Here is an 18,617-nt window from a genome sequence, read left to right on the forward strand (position 1 = left end):
AGGAGGCGGGAAGTATGGGAGTAGGATCGATGGTCCGCTCCTCGGTGTCGTAGAGACGCGACAGTGCGTCAGCCTTCCGGTTCCGGGAACCTGGAATGTACGAGAGAGTGAAGTTAAACCTCGTGAAAAACATGGCCCACCTTGCCTGACGGGGATTAAGCCTCCTCGCTGCCCGAATATACTCCAGGTTACGGTGGTCGGTCCAGATGAGAAAAGGGTGACGTGCCCCCTCAAGCCAATGTCTCCACACCGTCAAAGCCCTGACCACGGCTAACAGCTCCCGGTCCCCCACATCATAATTGCGCTCCGCCGGGCTCAGCTTCTTAGAAAAGAACGCGCATGGGCGGAGCTTCGGTGGAACGCCCGAACGCTGCGAAAGCACAGCTCCTACCCCAGCCTCGGACGCGTCCACCTCCACTATAAATGGCAAAGAGGGGTCCGGATGCGCCAGGACAGGTGCATTGGTGAACAGAACCTTCAGACGATGGAAGGCTCTGTCCGCCTCTGCTGACCATCGTAGCCGCACCGGCCCCCCTTTCATCAGTGAGGTAATGGGAGCTGCCACCTGGCCAAAACCCCGGATAAACCTCCGATAATAATTAGCGAACCCCAAGAACCGCTGCACCTCCTTCACAGTGGCTGGGGTTGGCCAATTACGCACAGCCGTCACGCGGTCACACTCCACCTCCACCCCCGAGGTGGAAATGCGATATCCTAGAAATGAGACGGCTCTTTTGAAGAACTCACATTTCTCAGCCTTGACGTATAGGTTATGCTCCAGCAGCCGCCCAAGCACTCTACGCACCAGGGACACATGCTCGGCGCGTGTGGCGGAGCAGATCAGGATGTCATCGATGTACACCACCACACCCTGCCCGAGCATGTCCCTAAGGACCTCGTCCACAAAGGATTGGAAGACAGCGGGAGCATTCTTTAACCCATACGGCATGACGAGGTACTCATAATGGCCCGATGTGGTACTAAATGCGGTTTTCCACTCGTCTCCATCTCGGATACGCACCAAGTTATACGCACTCCTGAGATCCAATTTCGTGAAGAAGCGCGCCCCGTGAAATGACTCCACTGCCGTAGCAATGAGAGGTAGCGGGTAACTGAAACCCACTGTGATAGCATTTAGACCTCTATAGTCAATGCACGGGCGCAGACCTCCCTCCTTCTTCTTCACGAAAAAGAAGCTCGAGGAGACGGGGGATTTAGAGGGCCGAATGTATCCCTGTCTCAAGGACTCAGTGACGTATGTATCCATAGCCACTGTCTCCTCCTGAGACAGAGGATACACGTGACTCCTCGGAAGGGTCGCGTCGGCCTGGAGGTTTATCGCACAATCCCCTCGTCGATGGGGTGGTAATAGAGTCGCCTTCGTCTTACTGAAGGCGATAGCCAAATCGGCATACTCTGAGGGAATGTGCACGGTGGAGACTTGGTCTGGACTCTCCACCGTAGTCGCACCGATGGAAACTCCTATGCACCTACCTGAGCACTCCCTCGACCACCCCGTAAGAGCCCTCTGTCTCCACGAAATCTGGGGGTTGTGTGTGGCTAGCCAGGGGATTCCCAGTACCACTGGGAACGCTGGGGAGTCAATGATGAACAGGCTGATACGCTCCACATGACCCCCCCACGTCTGCATAACCAGTGGCACGGTGACCTCCCCTACTTGGCCTGACCCTAGCGGTCGACTATCTAGGGCGTGCACAGGGAAGGGGTGGTCCAGCTGAACCCGGGGAATCCCTAACCTCTCAGCTAACCCATGGTCCATAAAACTCCCAGCTGCACCTGAATCGACTAGCGCCTTATACTGGAAGTGAGGGGAAAAATTAGGAAAACAAACGGAGGTGTACAAGTGGTCGACAGGGGGCTCTGGGTGTGGTTGGTGCGGACTCACCTGGGGGGCCGAAGCAGTGCTCTGCCTGCCCTCCGAACTCCCGGAGGGACCTCTCCAGCACCGGTCCACAGTGTGTCCTCTGCGTCCACATCGGGTGCAGGAGAGACCCCCACCTCCGGTCCTCCTCGGTGCAGCCCCCCCTATCTCCATGGGCTGTGGAGCGGGAGGACTGGTAGGTGGAACGAACAGGCCCCGACTGGAACGTCCCCGGGCAGCCAGCAGGTTGTCCAATCTAATGGACAAATCCACCAGTTGGTCCAGAGTGGAGGTGTTGTCCCTACATGCCAGCTCCCGGCGGACGTCCTCACGAAGGCTGCACCTATAGTGGTCTATTAGGGCCCGCTCGTTCCACCCCGATCCAGCGGCGAGAGTCCGGAATTCCAACGCGAAATCCTGAGCGGTCCTCGTCTCCTGTCTCAAATGGAATAGGAGCTCACCCGCCGCCCTGCCCTCCGGGGGATGATCGAAAACCGCCCGGAAGCGGCGGGTGAACTCAGGGTAGTCACCCCGGGCCGAGTCTGGACCATCCCAGACCGCATTGGCCCATTCCAGGGCTCGACCCGTGAGACACGAGACGAGGACGCTCACCCTCTCTTCGTCGGAGGGAGGTGGGCGGACGGTCGCCAGGTACAGTTCCAGTTGGAGGAGGAACCCCTTGCACCCAGCGGCCGTCCCATCGAACTCCCTGGGAGGTGAAATCCGGATCCCGCTGGCACCCGCTTCAGTGGATGTAGGTAGGGGCGCAGGGTGAGGGACCGGAACTGGTCCTGCTGGGGAGGCACTTCTCTCCCATCTCTCCAACCGGGCCAACACCTGATCCATGGCCGAGCCTAGGCGGTGGAGGAGGCCGGCATGCTGGGAGACCTGCTCAGCCATGGATGGCGCTTCTGCTCCTGCTGACTCCATCAGTTGGTTGGTGCGGGATTCTGTCACGACTGATTTGGACTGGCGGATAGGCGGAATCAAATGCAGGAGACAGAGGTGCTGGAGGTGAGTGTCTTTTAATATAACTGACACACACAAACGCCGAAAAACACAGGGCGCTATACAAAGTTCCAGTATTTTGAACTGCGCCCATAAAACACAAACTATAATTACAATGCGCAAGGAGCGCAGCCGGTAAATCGCTCGACAAAACTGTCGGTAACACAATGTAGACAATAAACAATCCCGCACAAAATCCCAACTGAAAACACACATTAAATAAGTCCCCACTAATGACATACACAAAACAGGTGCGGAACAGACAGACAAAACTAAACGACACAGAAACAATGATCGGTGGCAGCTAATAGGCCGGCGACGACGACCGCCGAGCGCCGCCCGACCGAGGAGGGGCGCCACTCTCGTTGGAACCTGTGACATATATCCACTTCTATCAAAACATAATGCTGTTTCTTAATCTTCTTATAATCACATTCTTGTCATAACAGCTGCCAGCACACTAGAAAAACATCTTAAAACTGCTAGTCTAAAATCGTTCACATCCACAGAACTGTCCCGGTGTTTAAAAGGCCAGCAGAAAGGCACAGGGATTGGGGCTACCTCCGGGAGTGTATGTCTGAGTTTTTCCACTTTGTCCACAGGGAAGTCTTGGGATGGGCTGAGAGAACCCAAATCCACCTCCATTATCTTCTTACTCAAAAGCTGCGGGGACAAAAATAGGAAAGAAAATAAGGGCGTGAAAGACAGTGCTTTGCACCATGTGTAAACTAGGGTTGTAGTACTGCCAGAGCGCAGGGGACTGGCGCCCCCTCACTTTTTTTTCAATTTGAGAATACATGAAGCTGGTATTTCTGGAAAATGTGTTCTGATAAATTATATTTAAATACCTCTAAGATTCCATGTAAAACATCAGAATGACAAACCAAATAAATATATATAGCAGCCTAGAGGTAGGTAAATGGTGGTTTCATCCCTGTTTTTTCTCTGGTGGTGGCAAGAATGATGAAGAACTATAGGCTACATATGTGCACTGCAGAGGCCCTTCAAAGGCTTCACCACTTTGGCCAATCAGAACTTTGAAAGCAAAATCTGCTGTTGAGCCACATGAACCTTATCATCACACCAACGAGATTGAGGATCCAAATTCACTGTGTGTGTGCCTTGATGTTCATAAATCTCCACGGACCACCTCTTGCACTGCGCAGTGGATAGCCAAACCAGAGTGGTCACCTCAAAGTCCAAGGAGCCTGACCCTCTCTGGAAGTTGCTGTAGCCCTGCTTGGGATATTTAGCCGATATTGGCTATTGGTTGAGACGCACAGGGCTTCCAAAGGGTGCTTTGGTTGTCCCCATAAGAAAACCCTTTTAGGTTCCAGGTAGAACTTTTTTGGGTTCCATTTAGAACCCTCTGTGGAAAGGCTTTTACATGAAACCCAAAAGGATTCTTCAAAGCTAAAAAAAGGGTTTAGGTTCTAGATAGCACCTTTTTTTCTAAGAGTGTACTTGGTCAAATGATTTGATAGCATGTTTAATCTATGCAAATCAATTATATGAATTGATAGTTCACCTCTGTTTTATTTTGTTCTTTAATAGGGTAGGCCTACATTGTAACCATGTGTTCAAACTAATCAAATCAAAGTTCATTTATGATACAGCATAGTGTAAGCTACACAATAAAATGAAATACCTACTCTCAACTAAAGCTCTCCTCGCAAACAGTATGTGTATTTGTATTTACATTAAGCTATAGCCTACAAATAGCTATACCATGTATTCGTAGGCCTATTAGACTACACATCAAATTATTTTTGTTCCTGAACTGGTTGAATGGCAGAGGTATTCTTCAGCTATCCTTCATCACCACAAGTTGGTTGAACTTCTTTAACATCATTGCGCAATCCTGGCGCTGTCCTTTCAGCACCGCGAAGGGCGTTCCAATCACTTAAAATAACACTCATCAATATCTGTTGCATACGCCTAATAGTCCAGTCATCATTTATTATTATTATCATTACACATACAGGAGTATCACTTCTCACAGTGGTGCTAGTTTAGTAAAGTTTAGTAAAGTGATTGGCAATACAAGAAAGGAAAATAGTTATTTACCACCATCTACTCTAATCCGCTCATGAAAGATCTAAATGCATATGTGAATTATCATTCACGACTGACAGTGATGATGCCGTATTTTGACATTAAGTATGCCTAACTTGGTGTTTGAAGGCATTAAAAATCTAAAATGTTCTTGAGACAATATGTGTGGGCATAGGCAGACGTTGCAATTAGAGGATGCATTTTATACATATTCTATCATATTAGGCTATTCAATAGGCTACATCTGTCTGTACAAACTCTGATTTAGGAATTTATGCGAATTAATTCGAATTCATGTCGAGCTCTCTTACCTATAAAAATAGCACTACACCACTGGTGCAAACCCATTAGTAAGTCTGGCTCTATGGCTCCTTTTTAATTGGAGGAGAATACTCCAGATCCCTCACGTCAGACCTTCTTCTCCAATGGTTTTCGAAAAGGTGATGAGAGAGAACACGAGGAATGAAGGAAAGACAAATAGAGAAAGTCTCATTGTAGTTGTCTGCTGAGTTGTTCTGTGACGGAAGTCGTGACATCCACCAAGGCACCTGCAAGTTCCCAGACATTTCTGGGGGGAATGGCCCTAGCCCTCACCCTCCGATCCAACAGGTCCCAGACGTGCTCTATGGGATTGAGATCCGGGCTCTTCGCTGGCCATGGCAGAACACTGACATTCCTGTCTTGCAGGAAATCATGCACAGAACGAGCAGTATGGCTGGTGGCATTGTCATACTGGAGGGTCATGTCAGGATGAGCCTGCAGGAAGGGTACCACATGAGGGAGGACGATGTCTTCCCTGTAACGCACAGCGTTGAGATTGCCTGCAATGACAACAAGCTCAGTCCGATGATGCTGTGACACACCGCCCCAGACCATGACGGACCCTCCACCTCCAAATCAATCCCACTCCAGAGTACAGGCCTCGGTGTAACGCTCATTCCTTCAACGATAAACACAAATCTGGCCATCACCCCTGGTGAGACAAAACCGTGACTCGTCAGTGAAGAGCACTTTTTGCCAGTCCTGTCAACGTTGTTGCCGGTGATGTCTGGTGAGGACCTGTCTTACAACAGGCCTACAAGCCCTCAGTCCAGCCTCTCTCAGCCTATTGCGGATAGTCTGAGCACCGATGGAGGGATTGTGCATTCCTGGCGTAACTCTGGCAGTTGTTGTTGCCATCCTGTACCTGTCCCGCAGGTGTGATGTTCGGATGTACCGATCCTGTGCAGGTGTTGTTACACGTGGTCTGCCACTGCGAGGATGATCAGCTGTCTGTCATGTCTCCCTGTAGCGCTGTCTTAGGTGTCCCACAGTACGGACCTTGCAATTTATTGCCCTGGCCACATCTGCAGTCCTCATGCCTCCTTGCAACATGCCTAAGGCACGTTCACACAGATGAGCATCTTTCTTTTGAGCATCTTTCTTTTGGTGTTTATCAGAGTCAGTAGAAAGAGGCTCTTTAGTGTCCTAAGTTTTCATAACTGTGACCTTAATTGCCTACCGTCTGTAAGCTGTTAGTGTCTTAACGACCGTTCCACAGGTGCATGTTCATTAATTGTTTATGGTTCATTGAACAAACATGGGAAACAGTGTTTAAACCCTTCATAATGAAGATCTGTGAAGTTATTTGGATTTTTACGAATTATCTTTGAAAGAGGGACGTTTCTTTTTTTGCTGAGTTTATGTGTGTGTTTTCTATACCTGTTTGCACCTCTCCCTGTAGGCTTTACAGACGCTCCCCACCCCATGGCTGCAACCCTTCTAATTTAGTGTACACTGCACACATAACTCATGTGGAATTCCGGGTTTCTGGCAGCGTTTGGAACAGCTGATCTGCGGTCAAGAACGTAGAGTTCTTAGTCCCTTGACTTTTTGGCCCTGATGGAGACATGGATCACCCCAGAGAACACTGCTAGTCCAGCTGCTCTCTTCATCTGACTACGTTTCCTCTCATAGTCCGAAGAGCATCTAGTCTCGCAGTGGTGGCACAGGTCTACTCATTTCTCATAAGTGGAGATTTTCTCTTTTCTCCCTCTCTCACCTGTACACCTCCTCATTTGAATTCCATGCTGTCACTGTCACTTGTCCACCCAAGCTTAACATTATTGTCATCTATCACCCACCAGGGACCCTTGGAAAGTTCCTCAATGAGCTTGACACCTTGATAATCTCGTATCCTGACGATGGCTCACCGCTCTTCGTACTTGCCGACTTCAACCTCCCAAAGTCTGCCTTTGATTCATTTCTTACCAACTCTCCTCCTCACCACCCACCCCCCAATTAAAACATTTTATAAAATCGAACCAGCGCTTGACCCCCCCCTCCCCCTTCTAGCTCTGAGTCCACTGACACTGACTCTACTTTGAGGAAAAATGTACTTTGTATGCCTGTGATATGTGGTTGTCCCACCTAGCTATCTTAAGATGAATACATTAACTGTAAGGCACTCTGGATAAGCGTGTCTGATAAATGTCTAAATTGTAAAATGTTGCATACCAATGTAGGGTGAAGTTGCCCATTGATGCTGATCTTGGGTCAGTATTTTCCCCACTAACGGTTAAGGTTAGGATTGGGGGAAGGGAAGCTGATCCTAGATCTGTATCTAGTGGAAATTTTACCCAGGAGAGTAGTGTACCTGCACCCTCTTCTTGTAGGCTTTCAGTGGGACAGACTCCACCTCTAGGCGCTCCCTCAGCACCCAGCCTGCCTCTTGGGCCAGAGCCTGTACCGCCTGGATGCTCAGAGGACCAGCACTGGGCTGGTTCGATACCTCCTAGTTAACACAAGAGGATTCAGACCACACACATCTTTAGGTCACTGTGCTAAAGCCTGGCCATTCATTCTGGGAGCTAGTCCTCGGGGTCATATTCATTAGGCCTGAAGATAACAAACTGAAACAGGGAGGGACTACCCTGGACTTGATCAATAGGAAATGCTTATTTTCATGTTCCGTTGCAAAATCTTCTAAAACCTTTAATGTAATACAACCCCGGTCTTAGGCAAGGTTACGCTGAACCACTTACATTTACATACACAAATAACAACCAACAAATGGATGGTGAAAAGATCAGAAAGGTTTGTATAGGGGACAATAGCACTCACAAACATAGTCCTCTTCATGTAGTCGGCCCACTGCATGTTCAGCTTACTAAGTTCCGCTACCAGGGCTTTGCTGGTAGTTGGGTCTGTGACCTCGATGAGGAAGTTACCCACCTCGTTCAGGTAGGCCTGCAGGGTGCTCCACTGGGACACCTGCTGGGATGTCCCCTAAAGGGTTGGAGAGACAGTACGGTCAAGCTTTCCAACAGAACATTTCACACAAGATAAATATGTTGTACCTGCCATAAGAAAGTATTATATTTTCAATATATAGACTACTTGCAATACATTTGCAAACTGAAAATTCCTTTTACCAGAAATCTACATTAAATACTGATCAAACAAGATGTTAGCTCTCAGGGCTTTTGTTCTATCCCAGTACTAACACATCTGATTCAACTCATCAACTAATCACCAGATCCATTATTAATTGAATCCGTCCTGTGTCCAGTAGACAAGAAAGAGGAAAACCATTTTTAAATGAGGTGGTAGGGGAGACAAAGTAACACGGGGCACAAAGTAACAACTCCATAACTCAAATTAGAAATAACTTAGAAAGCTGTTATTCAATGTGTTAATGTTTGGTTAGTGTATTTACATGCCCAGGAAGTTTTGCTGAAATCTTTTGTTTTATTAATTCTAAATATTCTTGCTGTCTCTCTTAATTATTGACTTGCAGAACTGTCTCCATGTATCTAATCATATGTCATTTTTATCAGAAAGAAGAGGTATTTTGATTGATGTAACTGATGACAATAATTATTGTTGTATTTTCTTACAAGACTCAGATTAGGCTCAGATTTGTAATAGGGCTTAATTGTAACATTTGTTACAATTAACCACAGTCATAAAATTCAATGCCATTTTATGGTATTTAGACACATTCACATAATGATATAAAATGTCACTTCTTTACATCAAGTTTGCCAGTACAACTGTCACGGATCCCTCCGGAACTGTCATTACGCACACCTGGTCCATATTCCCATTGATTTTATAAGTGTGCCCTTTGTTCATCTTTGTCCGGTCGATTATTGTTACAATGTTCGTTGGTCGTGTGAGTACCTGTGCTGTGTTGTTTTGTCTTTCGTGCTAGGTGTATTGCGCAGATGATTACGGGTCTCGTCCCGTGTCGTATCATTGTGTGCTTGTGTTATTTATTCGAGGTACTCCTCACTCTTTTGTTTGGGTTTCAACCCTGTGTTTTGTATACGTGTTTGGTCTTCGTCCACATGTCTTTACACGGCACGCTGGATTTTGGGAAATAAAAACCCCTTTTACACATTCCTGCGCCCTTTATACTGACGTGACAACAACTAAGATAATGGCATTGAAAAATGTAAAGATGTCAAAATCATATTTATTTATTTTAAAAGTAGCTTATAGAAAATGTATTAATTTTGCCTACTCCGTTTTTGGTCAATATGGCATGCCTAAAATATAAAATAAAACAAGTTTGTCAATTCAGTGTATTTTCATCCAAGCATCAGTTTCAAATCAGAACATTTTTCAATTACCCCTAATTTTTACCATTGAAGACAGTGTAACAATAACCCCACAGCCTATAACAATTAACTCTGTGAAAAATACAAGAGCGACATTTCACTTCCACCACTTTCGATTGAATTGTAAACAGCTGGAATGTCCTAGAAACTTCGTTACAGTGTGTAATGGTAGCTAAGATATGTATGTTTGTATAAAATATTATGAATCTACCTCAAATATTATTTTTATACTAAGCAAAGGCCTAAAACTGTTACTTTGGTTCCTGGTCTCCCCTACAACTTGCCCAATAAGAAACATTTGTTTTCCTGGTGATCCCAACTGAACATGACTCTGGTGTGTCAGAGCTGGGCTAAAACAAAAGCTTGCACACACTGCAGCACTTCAGGGACCTGAGTTTCCTTCCCCTGATGTATGGTATGGGAGCCAACTAGAGTGGAACCTGTACCTCTGTCCCAGAGGACTGTATAGGTGACTGTGACTCCTGAGCCAGCCACGTCTGTAGGGGGGGAAGATTCTTGCTGTAGGCCTCCCAGGTACTCAACACACGTCCCATGGTGCCTTTCACTGCCGCCACTTCCTCTGTGCTCGTGGCCGTGTCACTCTCTGCCTCCTTCACCTGCCTACTGACAAGCTGGGCATCCTCACCTGGGGAGTGGAATGCAAAAGGTTTAGGGTCAAGGTTTATCGGGGTTGTGTCATTGGAGGCTAGAATCCTACTGTAGGCCTCGCTCAGCAGGACACAACAACGTGCATCGTTTAATTCAATAGCAACAATGCTGCTCTGTTCAACCATTTGAAGAATGTTGTGATTATGGTGGTCCAGAGGGAGATTGTGTACAGTGTGCTGCATGAGTTTTGCGATTTTGATTGGTAACACCCATATTGATCAGGTCACAGCACGCTACACACACCATACAGGAGAAAACACACTTTGATGACTGTTGAAGAATGGTGAGCACTGTTTAGGGGAAGCGTGTTGTTCAGTACAAACCGTTACGCAATGTAGCAATGAATTTAGGATGAATTCCATCGTACACACTGAAAACTCAAAAAAAGGCTATTTCTCTCGTACAGACACGTTTATTCTCACACACATATACAGTGAGTACACAAATAACATAGTATTTTCTTTCGCACACACATTTGCACGCACACACACGTGCACACACACACCCACACATGCCTTACCCAGAGCTGCCTTGCTTGTGTAAGTGCTGGCTGTCTGTTTCAATTTTTGGAGGGCATCCATCAGATGAGAAACTAGGCATTGGCGATCCACTGTGTCCTGAGATAAAATAATATGATTCATACAAAACCATTGAGTAAAAAACTTAAGAGTAAAAATGGGTTTCCTTGTCAACATAGGATTCCTTGTTGTTTCAACTTACTTCAAAGTAATTGCATTGTATCAATGTGGATAGTTTGACAAATGTATTAACTCGTTAACTTTGATTAAAGTAAAAAAAAAAGTACAAGTCTAATTTAAACTGAAGCTGGATGTTTATCTAGAGTGTTCGCCGAGTGGGACCACAGTAGTATCTGATGTAAGACAATTGCTAATCTTGATCACATAATGAGTAGTAACTTGGGACTTGTAGATCAGAATCACTGATCTCGAACATGCACATCGATACATGCACATCGATCACAAACAGTGAATTCACTACCCCTCACTGAAGTGCCATGATGCACAGCCAGGGGCAGAGTATTGAGCACATTTGTAGACAGAGGCCCAGCCAACTCACATGCCAGTCCTGTAGGAGCAGACGCACTGCATCCTGGGAGCTGTAGGGCCCTTTCCAGGAGCGTAACTTGGCACCAATTCGAGCCAGTAGATCCAGGACGGTGTGCCAGTGCTCCCGGTATTCTAGTTTGATCCCGTGGTACTTAGCCGTGACACGAGCGTTGGTGAAACTGTGGTAAGAAAGACAGGGTTGTGTTCAGTAGGCAACAAACATAAGGGAAAAGACAGAAACAGGGAGGGACAACCTGGACTTATCCAACAGGAATGCTCATTTTTGATGCAAAACATTTTAAATGTTTCTGTTTTGTGCCCACGACCCAGGGGTCAGGAATGACATGGTGCAGAGTGATACAGTTCATTACCTGTGAGTTTAGTATAACATACATTTCAGGTTAGGGAAATGTAATGGAAATGCCACATCATTTTGTGAACTGCCAATTTTTCCACCCACTCATTTTGTATTTGATGTTTTCATTAATAGGACAGTCAGTAGAGGGGACAGAAAAGACAGCAGGAGAGTGTGTGTTAAACAGGCAGTGGGAGAGACTTGTACCCAGTACCTACACCTACAGTACATGTGTTTGCTGAGGTGGAACTAACCTCTGGACCAGGCATTCCCCACTTTTTCCCCCAGGGTCCCCTTTTTCATGTCAAAAATAGATCAACTGATATCAACAGTCACACATTATATAAGTCACATTTTTTTGACTGCTTGACTTTAGAAGGTTGTAGCTCAGCTTCTGAATGTCATAGAGCCAAACCAAATACAGTGCCTTCAGAAAGTATTCAGACCTCTTGACTGTTTCCACATTTTGTTAGGGTACAGATTAAATAATTTTTCCCCTCATCAATCTACACATAACACTCCATAATGACAAAGCAAAAACAAGTTTTTAGAAATGTTTGCAAAAAAAAAAAAAATATATCACATTTACACAAGTACTTTACTCAGTACTTTGTTGAAGCACCTTTGGCAGCGATTACAGCCTTGAGTCTTCTTAGGTATGACGTTACAAACTTGGCACACCAGTATTTGGGGAGTTTCTCCTATTCAGATCCTCTCGAGCTCTGTCAGGTTGGATGGGGAGCATTGCTGCACAGCTATTTTCAGGTTTCTCCAGAGATGTTCGATCGGGTTCAGGCTGGGCCATTCCAGGACATTACTGCGTTGTCTTGACTGTGTGCTTAGGGTCATTGTTCTGTTGGAAGGTGAACTTTCGCCCCAGTCTAAGGTACTGAGCGCTCTGGAGCAGGTTTTCATCAAGGATCTCTCTGTACTTTGCTTCGTTCATCTTTGCCTCGATCCTGTCCCTGCTGCTGAAAAACATCCCAACAGCAGGATGCTGCCACCACCATGCTTCACCGTAGGGATGGTGCCAGGTTACCTCCAGACATGACAATTGGCATTCATGCCAAAGAGTTCAATCTTGGTTTCATCAGACCAGAGAATCTTGTTTCTCATGGTCTGAGAGTCTTTAGGTGGCTTTTGGCAAACCCCAAGTGGGCTGTCATGTGCCTTTTACTGAGGAGTGGCTTCCGTCTGGCCACTCTACCATAAAGGTCTGATTGGTGGAGTGCTGCAGAGATGGTTGTCCTTCTGGAAGGTTCTCCCATCTCCACAGAGGAACTCTAGAGCTCTGTCAGAGTGACCATCGGGTTATTGGTCACCTCCCTGACAAAGGCCTTTCTCTCCCGATTGCTAAGTTTGACCGGGTGGCCAGCTCTAGAAGAGTCTTGGTTGTTCCAAACTTCTTCCATTTAAGAATGATGGAGGCCACTGTGTTCTTGGGGATCTTCAATGCTGCAAACATGTTTTTGTACCCTTCCCCAGATCTGCGGGACCTTATATAGACAGGTGTGTGCCTTTCCAAATTATGTCCAATCAATTTAATTTACCACAGGTGGACTCCAATCAAGTTGTAGAAACATCTGAAGGATGATCAATGGAAACAGGATGCACCTGTGCTCAACTTCGAGTCTCATAGGAAAGGGTCTGAATACTTATATAAATAAAACACTTGTAAAAACCTGTTTCGCTTTGTCATTATGGGGTATTGTGAGTAGATTGCGGAGGATTTGCTTTTGTTTTAATCCATTTTAGATTAATCTGTAACGTAACAAAATGTGGGAAAAAGTCAAGGGGTCTGAATACTTTCCGAAGGCACTGCGTCAGAGTCGTGTCTTCCTCTGGCATGTTTCTATAAAAAAGCCATCAAATCAAGGAAGGTCCCGCCCCCACATGGTTGGGAACCCCTGCTCCAGACCACCCAGGCCACACTGCCCTTCAAAGTAAATAACTTCAATAAACCCTGCTTTTGCACTCTGTATTCAGTATGTTTGTTTACAAACTACTGTCAGCTCACTAAAAAGGTGTTGCATTCTATAAAAAAGATTCATCTAGTTTTGAGGGAAGTCTATCTGCTATTTTACAGGTCCCAAAACTACAGATATTTTCTTCATCATACCAACTGACTTAGTATTTTTATTGGCTATCATACAACTTTTCCCATCTGGGCTAATCAGGCTGTTTCAGACAGGAAGTGATCTCTGTTCCATGGGAAGTTGTGCCCGTTGCTATACCCACCGTCTCTTGATTTCGTCTAACTTCTCCACAGGCACGAGTACAGCACCGGTCTCAGCCTGGTTGCAGAACGTGTGAAGGATGTTGAGGTGGCTGCTCAACTCAACCATTGAATTCTGGGGGAGAATGTATGATCGTAAAATTATACAAATTGACATGCAGGGGCTGTATGTATCAAGCGTCTTAGATGCTGCCCTGATCTTCAATGTAGTCAATGTAGTCAATTTCAAACAAGTATAGTTTCATTTACCGGGAACAATAGTCTTTAGACAGTGTTGAAGAGAGAGAGGCAGAGATAGATGGAGATAGAGCAAAGAGAGCCCATCTATTATCACTTCTGTGACAGCGTGGGGAGTGCCATTGAGGACTAGCCTATCTCCATTTGAAACTAGTCAATTCCTTCTTCTCCAACTTCTATACTTTCTTGGCAGTTTGTAAACTACCTGAAAAGCTGCATACCGTTGTGCTGGAGTGTGAATAGTCTGAACAGACAAAGCTACATTTGATGATTTACTGCCACCTACTGTGCTGGAATGTTTGCTCAGGAGTATCATTTATTGGCTGATCACTCCTGCTGACCTGGATAGAATTCTGGGATCACTCCCTTAACCCATAGGAAGTCCCACCCAGTTGGCTACATTAAAATGGTGAAAGCCTCCAATTGCGCTGCCCATGCTGAAACAAGCTTTGTAGAAAGACTATCTCTATGAGATCTCTATGAGAGAGAAGGAAAAGGAAAGACACCTTGAGTTTTTCCTGTTTGACTCTTGCTTCTTTGGCAGCACAGGCGTGGTCCTGAGCATTTCCTCCCTCTTCAGATAGTACTGCCTCCATACGGTGAAGCCACGCCCCTACAAAGTCCATTGGAGCAGGAAGATACGTATCCAGCTCAGCCTTACACTGTCGCAGCTATAGGAGAACACACACACACACACACACACGAATTAGAAGAGCAGGTGGTCATGTGTACAAAAAATATGCAGTGCTTTCAGAAAGTATTCATACCTCTTGACTTATTCCACATTTTGTTGTGTTACAGCCTGAATTCAAAATGTATTAAAAAAATAATAATTCTCAACCATCTACACACAATATACCCCATAATGACAATGTGAAAACATATTTTTAGATATGGTAGCAAATGTATTGAAAATGAAATGCAGAAATATATAATTTACAATATCTCAAGTATTCAGAACCCGGAGTAGAGTTAGAATCACCTTTGGCAGCGATTACAGCTGTGAGTCTTTCTGCGTAAGTCTCTAAGAGCTTTGCACACCTGAATTTTACAATATTTGCACATTATTATTCTTCAATTACTGCTCAGTCAAATTGGTTGTTATTCATTGCTTGACATCTTTTTTGAAGTCTTCCCATTTTTTAAGTCTAGGCCACTCAGGTACATTCAATGTCGGTAAGCAAGTCCAGTGTATATTTTGCCTTGTGTTTTAGGTTATTGACCTGCTGGGAGGTACATTTGTCTCCCAGTATCTGTTGGAAAGCAGACTGAACCAGGTTTTCCTCTAGGATTTTGCCTATGCTTGGCTCTATTCTGTTTCTTTTATCCTAAAAAAGTCCTTAGTCCTTGCCGATGACAAGCATACCCATAACATGATGGAGCCACCACCATGATTGAAAATATGAAGTGGTACTCAGTGATGTGTTGTGTTGGATTTGACCTCAAACATAACGCTATGTATTCAGGACATAAAGTCCCTTTTTTTGTCCAATTTTTTGCAGTTTTACTTTAGTTCCTTATTGCAAACAGGATGTTTTGGAATATTTTTCTTCTGTACAGGCGTACTTCTTTTCACTCTGTCATTTAGGTTAGTATTGTGGAGTAACTACAATGTTGTTGATCCATCCTCAGTTTTCTCCTAACACAGCCATTAAACTCTGTAACTGTTTTAAAGTCATAATTGACCTCATGGTGAAATCCGTGAGCGGTTTCCTTCCTCTCCGGCAACTGAGTTAGGAAGGATGCCTGTACTGTATATTTGTAGTAACTGGGTGTATTGATACACCATCCAACGTGTAATTAAGAACTTCAACATGCTCAAAGGGATATTCAATGTCTGCTTTTTAAATGTTTACCCATCTACCAATAGGTACCCTTCTTTTTGCGAGGCATTGGAAAACCTGTCTGGTCTTTGTGGTTGAATCTGTGTTTGAAATTCACTGTTCGACTGAGGGACCATATAGATAATTGTATGTGTGGGGTACAGAGATAAGGTAGTCATTTAAAAATCATGTTAAACACTATTATTGCACACAGAATGAGTCCATGCAACCAACTTATTATGTGACTTGTTAAGCACATTTTTACCATAACAAAGGGGTTGAATACTTATTGACTCATGAAATGTTCATTTTTTATTAATTTGAACAAATTTATATAAACATAATTCCACTTCGATATTATGGGGTATTGTGTGTAGGCCTGTGACACTAAATCTCAATTTAATCAACTTAAAATTCAGGCTGTAACACAACAAACCTTTGAAAAATGTAAGGGCTGTGAATACTTTCTGAAGGCACAAAATATAAATAGAATATCTAATGGTATAACAGAACTTCTACACACTCCCACTTGTGACTGTAGTGAGGCAATTTTACAATAAATAGCTTCTCATTTTCAATTTATTGAGAAATCTTTGAAAATAGTTGCTCTTTTTTAATTATTGACTTGAAATGTCAGTTTACTTCCTGAATTTCTCTCACCTTCTCTTCCAGGCAGTCCCAGGCTGCTCTTAGGGCACGCTGCTCCTCGCTGGGCTCTGGGCAGCGTCGCATGGCTCCCAACAAGGGCATCACTGGCCGTCGCTGCTCAGTGAAGGAGACCGTAAATGCCTGGAATGCCTGGAGCCCACATAGACATCACATAGGAAAACATATTATGTACAATATATGACAGAGTCTAGCTGATAGGCTTTAGCTCAGTTGGCTAATGCAGTCACGTGAATGACTCGGATTCAACATTTGGTTGGTCACACAATGGTCATACAGACCTGAACCGTACTGTGTTGGCTTTCACGTTGTCCATTTCAGCAGTTTCAGCACAGCTCAGGTTAATAAAAGTGAGCTGAGCTGGCCTGACATTTCAGTCAAGTTTTCAAGATGGAGCACTTTCAGAAACTGGGATGATGCATTTTGTAGTGAAAGTGCTCCATCTTGAAAAATTGACTGCTGAAAAATTGGGACTGCAATAACAGTGGATTAATCAACAAAAGTCTAATTGACTGAACTATCCCTTAATGTTTGGGACAGCATGATAGTGTGAAAAAGGTCTAACCTGATACCGCTCTGCATAGGCTTTTTTCTCCGTGGAGGCCCACACCTCCAGCAGCTCCTGATAGGCCCGTTGTAGCCAGCAGGTCACCTCCCGGGCCCTTTGATTGGGTGAGGCCTGGGATCATAACGTTACAAAAGAAGGCAATATCAATCACTCATTCACGGACACTTCACTCTTTCACTGATTCACTCATTTTTACTTAGTCTCCCATTGACATCATTGCAATGTGGAAGTTAGGATTCACCCCTTATGTTGTAATTCAATCAAACCTGCTATAACAATGTTTAGGTAGTATTTTTTGTTGCCAGATTAGTGTATGCACAGTGTACCTGGTGCAGGGGAGAGACAGCGATGGCAGGGGTGAAGTGAGAGGGCAGATTGATAGGAGAAAGGCAGGGGGGCTGGGCCTGGGTGAACAGCTGCACCACCCCGCCAACAAGAGGAGAGAAGAAGAGGAGGAAAATGGAAAGGAGGAGGAAGAAACGAGAGAAACATTACAGTGCAGGAATCTGGATGGATGGATCGAAGGAAGAAGGGATGGATAGATGGACGGGCAGAAGGGATGGACAGACGGACGGGACGGACCAGGGGAGAACGACAGCACCCTCTCATTGAAGCCACGGATGTTCAAGGCCGACTGTGGTACTGCAGGCATTGTTTTTAGAAAACAGGATCCCCCATTGTAGTGACCGAAAAAAATCTTTGTGGTCAATCTTCATGTAAATAAAAAATAAAAAATAACGACAAATCATGGCAGCAATAATTGCCCCCAATACACCAGATGTATGTCCTTGAACTTTAAATCGCCTACAGAAAAAGTTGTTGGATAATGTAGTTGCTAATGGCAGATTTAGTACCCCAGTCGGCCTTCAACTTGAGTTACCCAATGAGAGGGGGCAGCACTGAGCTAGCCAGCACCGTCACTTGAGTATCTCTTCTCTGTCCTCGCTCGCCTCCTTTTGAAAAATCTATTCAGTTCCTCCACATTGAAATGAATGGTGGCCAACTTCAAAATAGGCTGCTGTGACTGATTTTACACAAAACCAATGATAACTCTATGAAATGTGAAAATTTGCTGCTGTGACTGATTTTACACTAAATATTTTACATTATAAATATTTGAAATTTGAAAATAGTCTGCTGTGACTGATTTTACACTAAATCTATGATGAGTCTATGACATTTCAATTCAGTTCCTCCACATTGAAATGAATGGTGGCCAACTTGAAAATAGGCTGCTGTGACTGATTTTACACTAAATCTATGATGAAGGTCCGTCCATGTAGTCATCATAGATTTTGTGTAAAATCAGTCACTGCAGCCTATTTTCAAGTTGGCCACCATTCATTTCATTGTGGAGGAACTTAATTGATTTTTCAATGCCATAAAGGAATAGATATTGGTGTAATATAACCAACAAAGGCTGAAAATGTGCGTTCCTGTGTCATCT

General features: G+C 44.9%; 1 protein-coding gene across 2 annotated transcripts in view; it reads right to left on the minus strand.

Annotated features, from left to right (window-relative positions):
* Positions 1-18,617, minus strand: part of syne2a (spectrin repeat containing, nuclear envelope 2a) — a 258,178-nt gene that overhangs the window by 188,922 nt on the left and 50,639 nt on the right. The window contains exons 10-20 of one of the 2 annotated variants that reach the window (XM_029733408.1): positions 17,497-17,586; positions 17,168-17,281; positions 16,597-16,734; positions 14,620-14,784; positions 13,879-13,991; positions 11,296-11,464; positions 10,739-10,835; positions 9,996-10,195; positions 8,048-8,212; positions 7,581-7,718; positions 3,452-3,553 (exon numbers count right to left, since the gene is read on the minus strand). In XM_029733408.1, the coding sequence (XP_029589268.1) occupies positions 3,452-3,553; positions 7,581-7,718; positions 8,048-8,212; positions 9,996-10,195; positions 10,739-10,835; positions 11,296-11,464; positions 13,879-13,991; positions 14,620-14,784; positions 16,597-16,734; positions 17,168-17,281; positions 17,497-17,586 (1,491 nt within the window). The remainder of the gene's footprint in view (positions 1-3,451; positions 3,554-7,580; positions 7,719-8,047; positions 8,213-9,995; positions 10,196-10,738; positions 10,836-11,295; positions 11,465-13,878; positions 13,992-14,619; positions 14,785-16,596; positions 16,735-17,167; positions 17,282-17,496; positions 17,587-18,617) is intronic. The other variant, XM_029733409.1, reaches the window with a different exon arrangement.

This window comes from Salmo trutta, chromosome 35 (genome assembly GCF_901001165.1).
Source record: "Salmo trutta chromosome 35, fSalTru1.1, whole genome shotgun sequence".
NCBI classification, from domain to species: Eukaryota; Metazoa; Chordata; class Actinopteri; order Salmoniformes; family Salmonidae; genus Salmo; species Salmo trutta.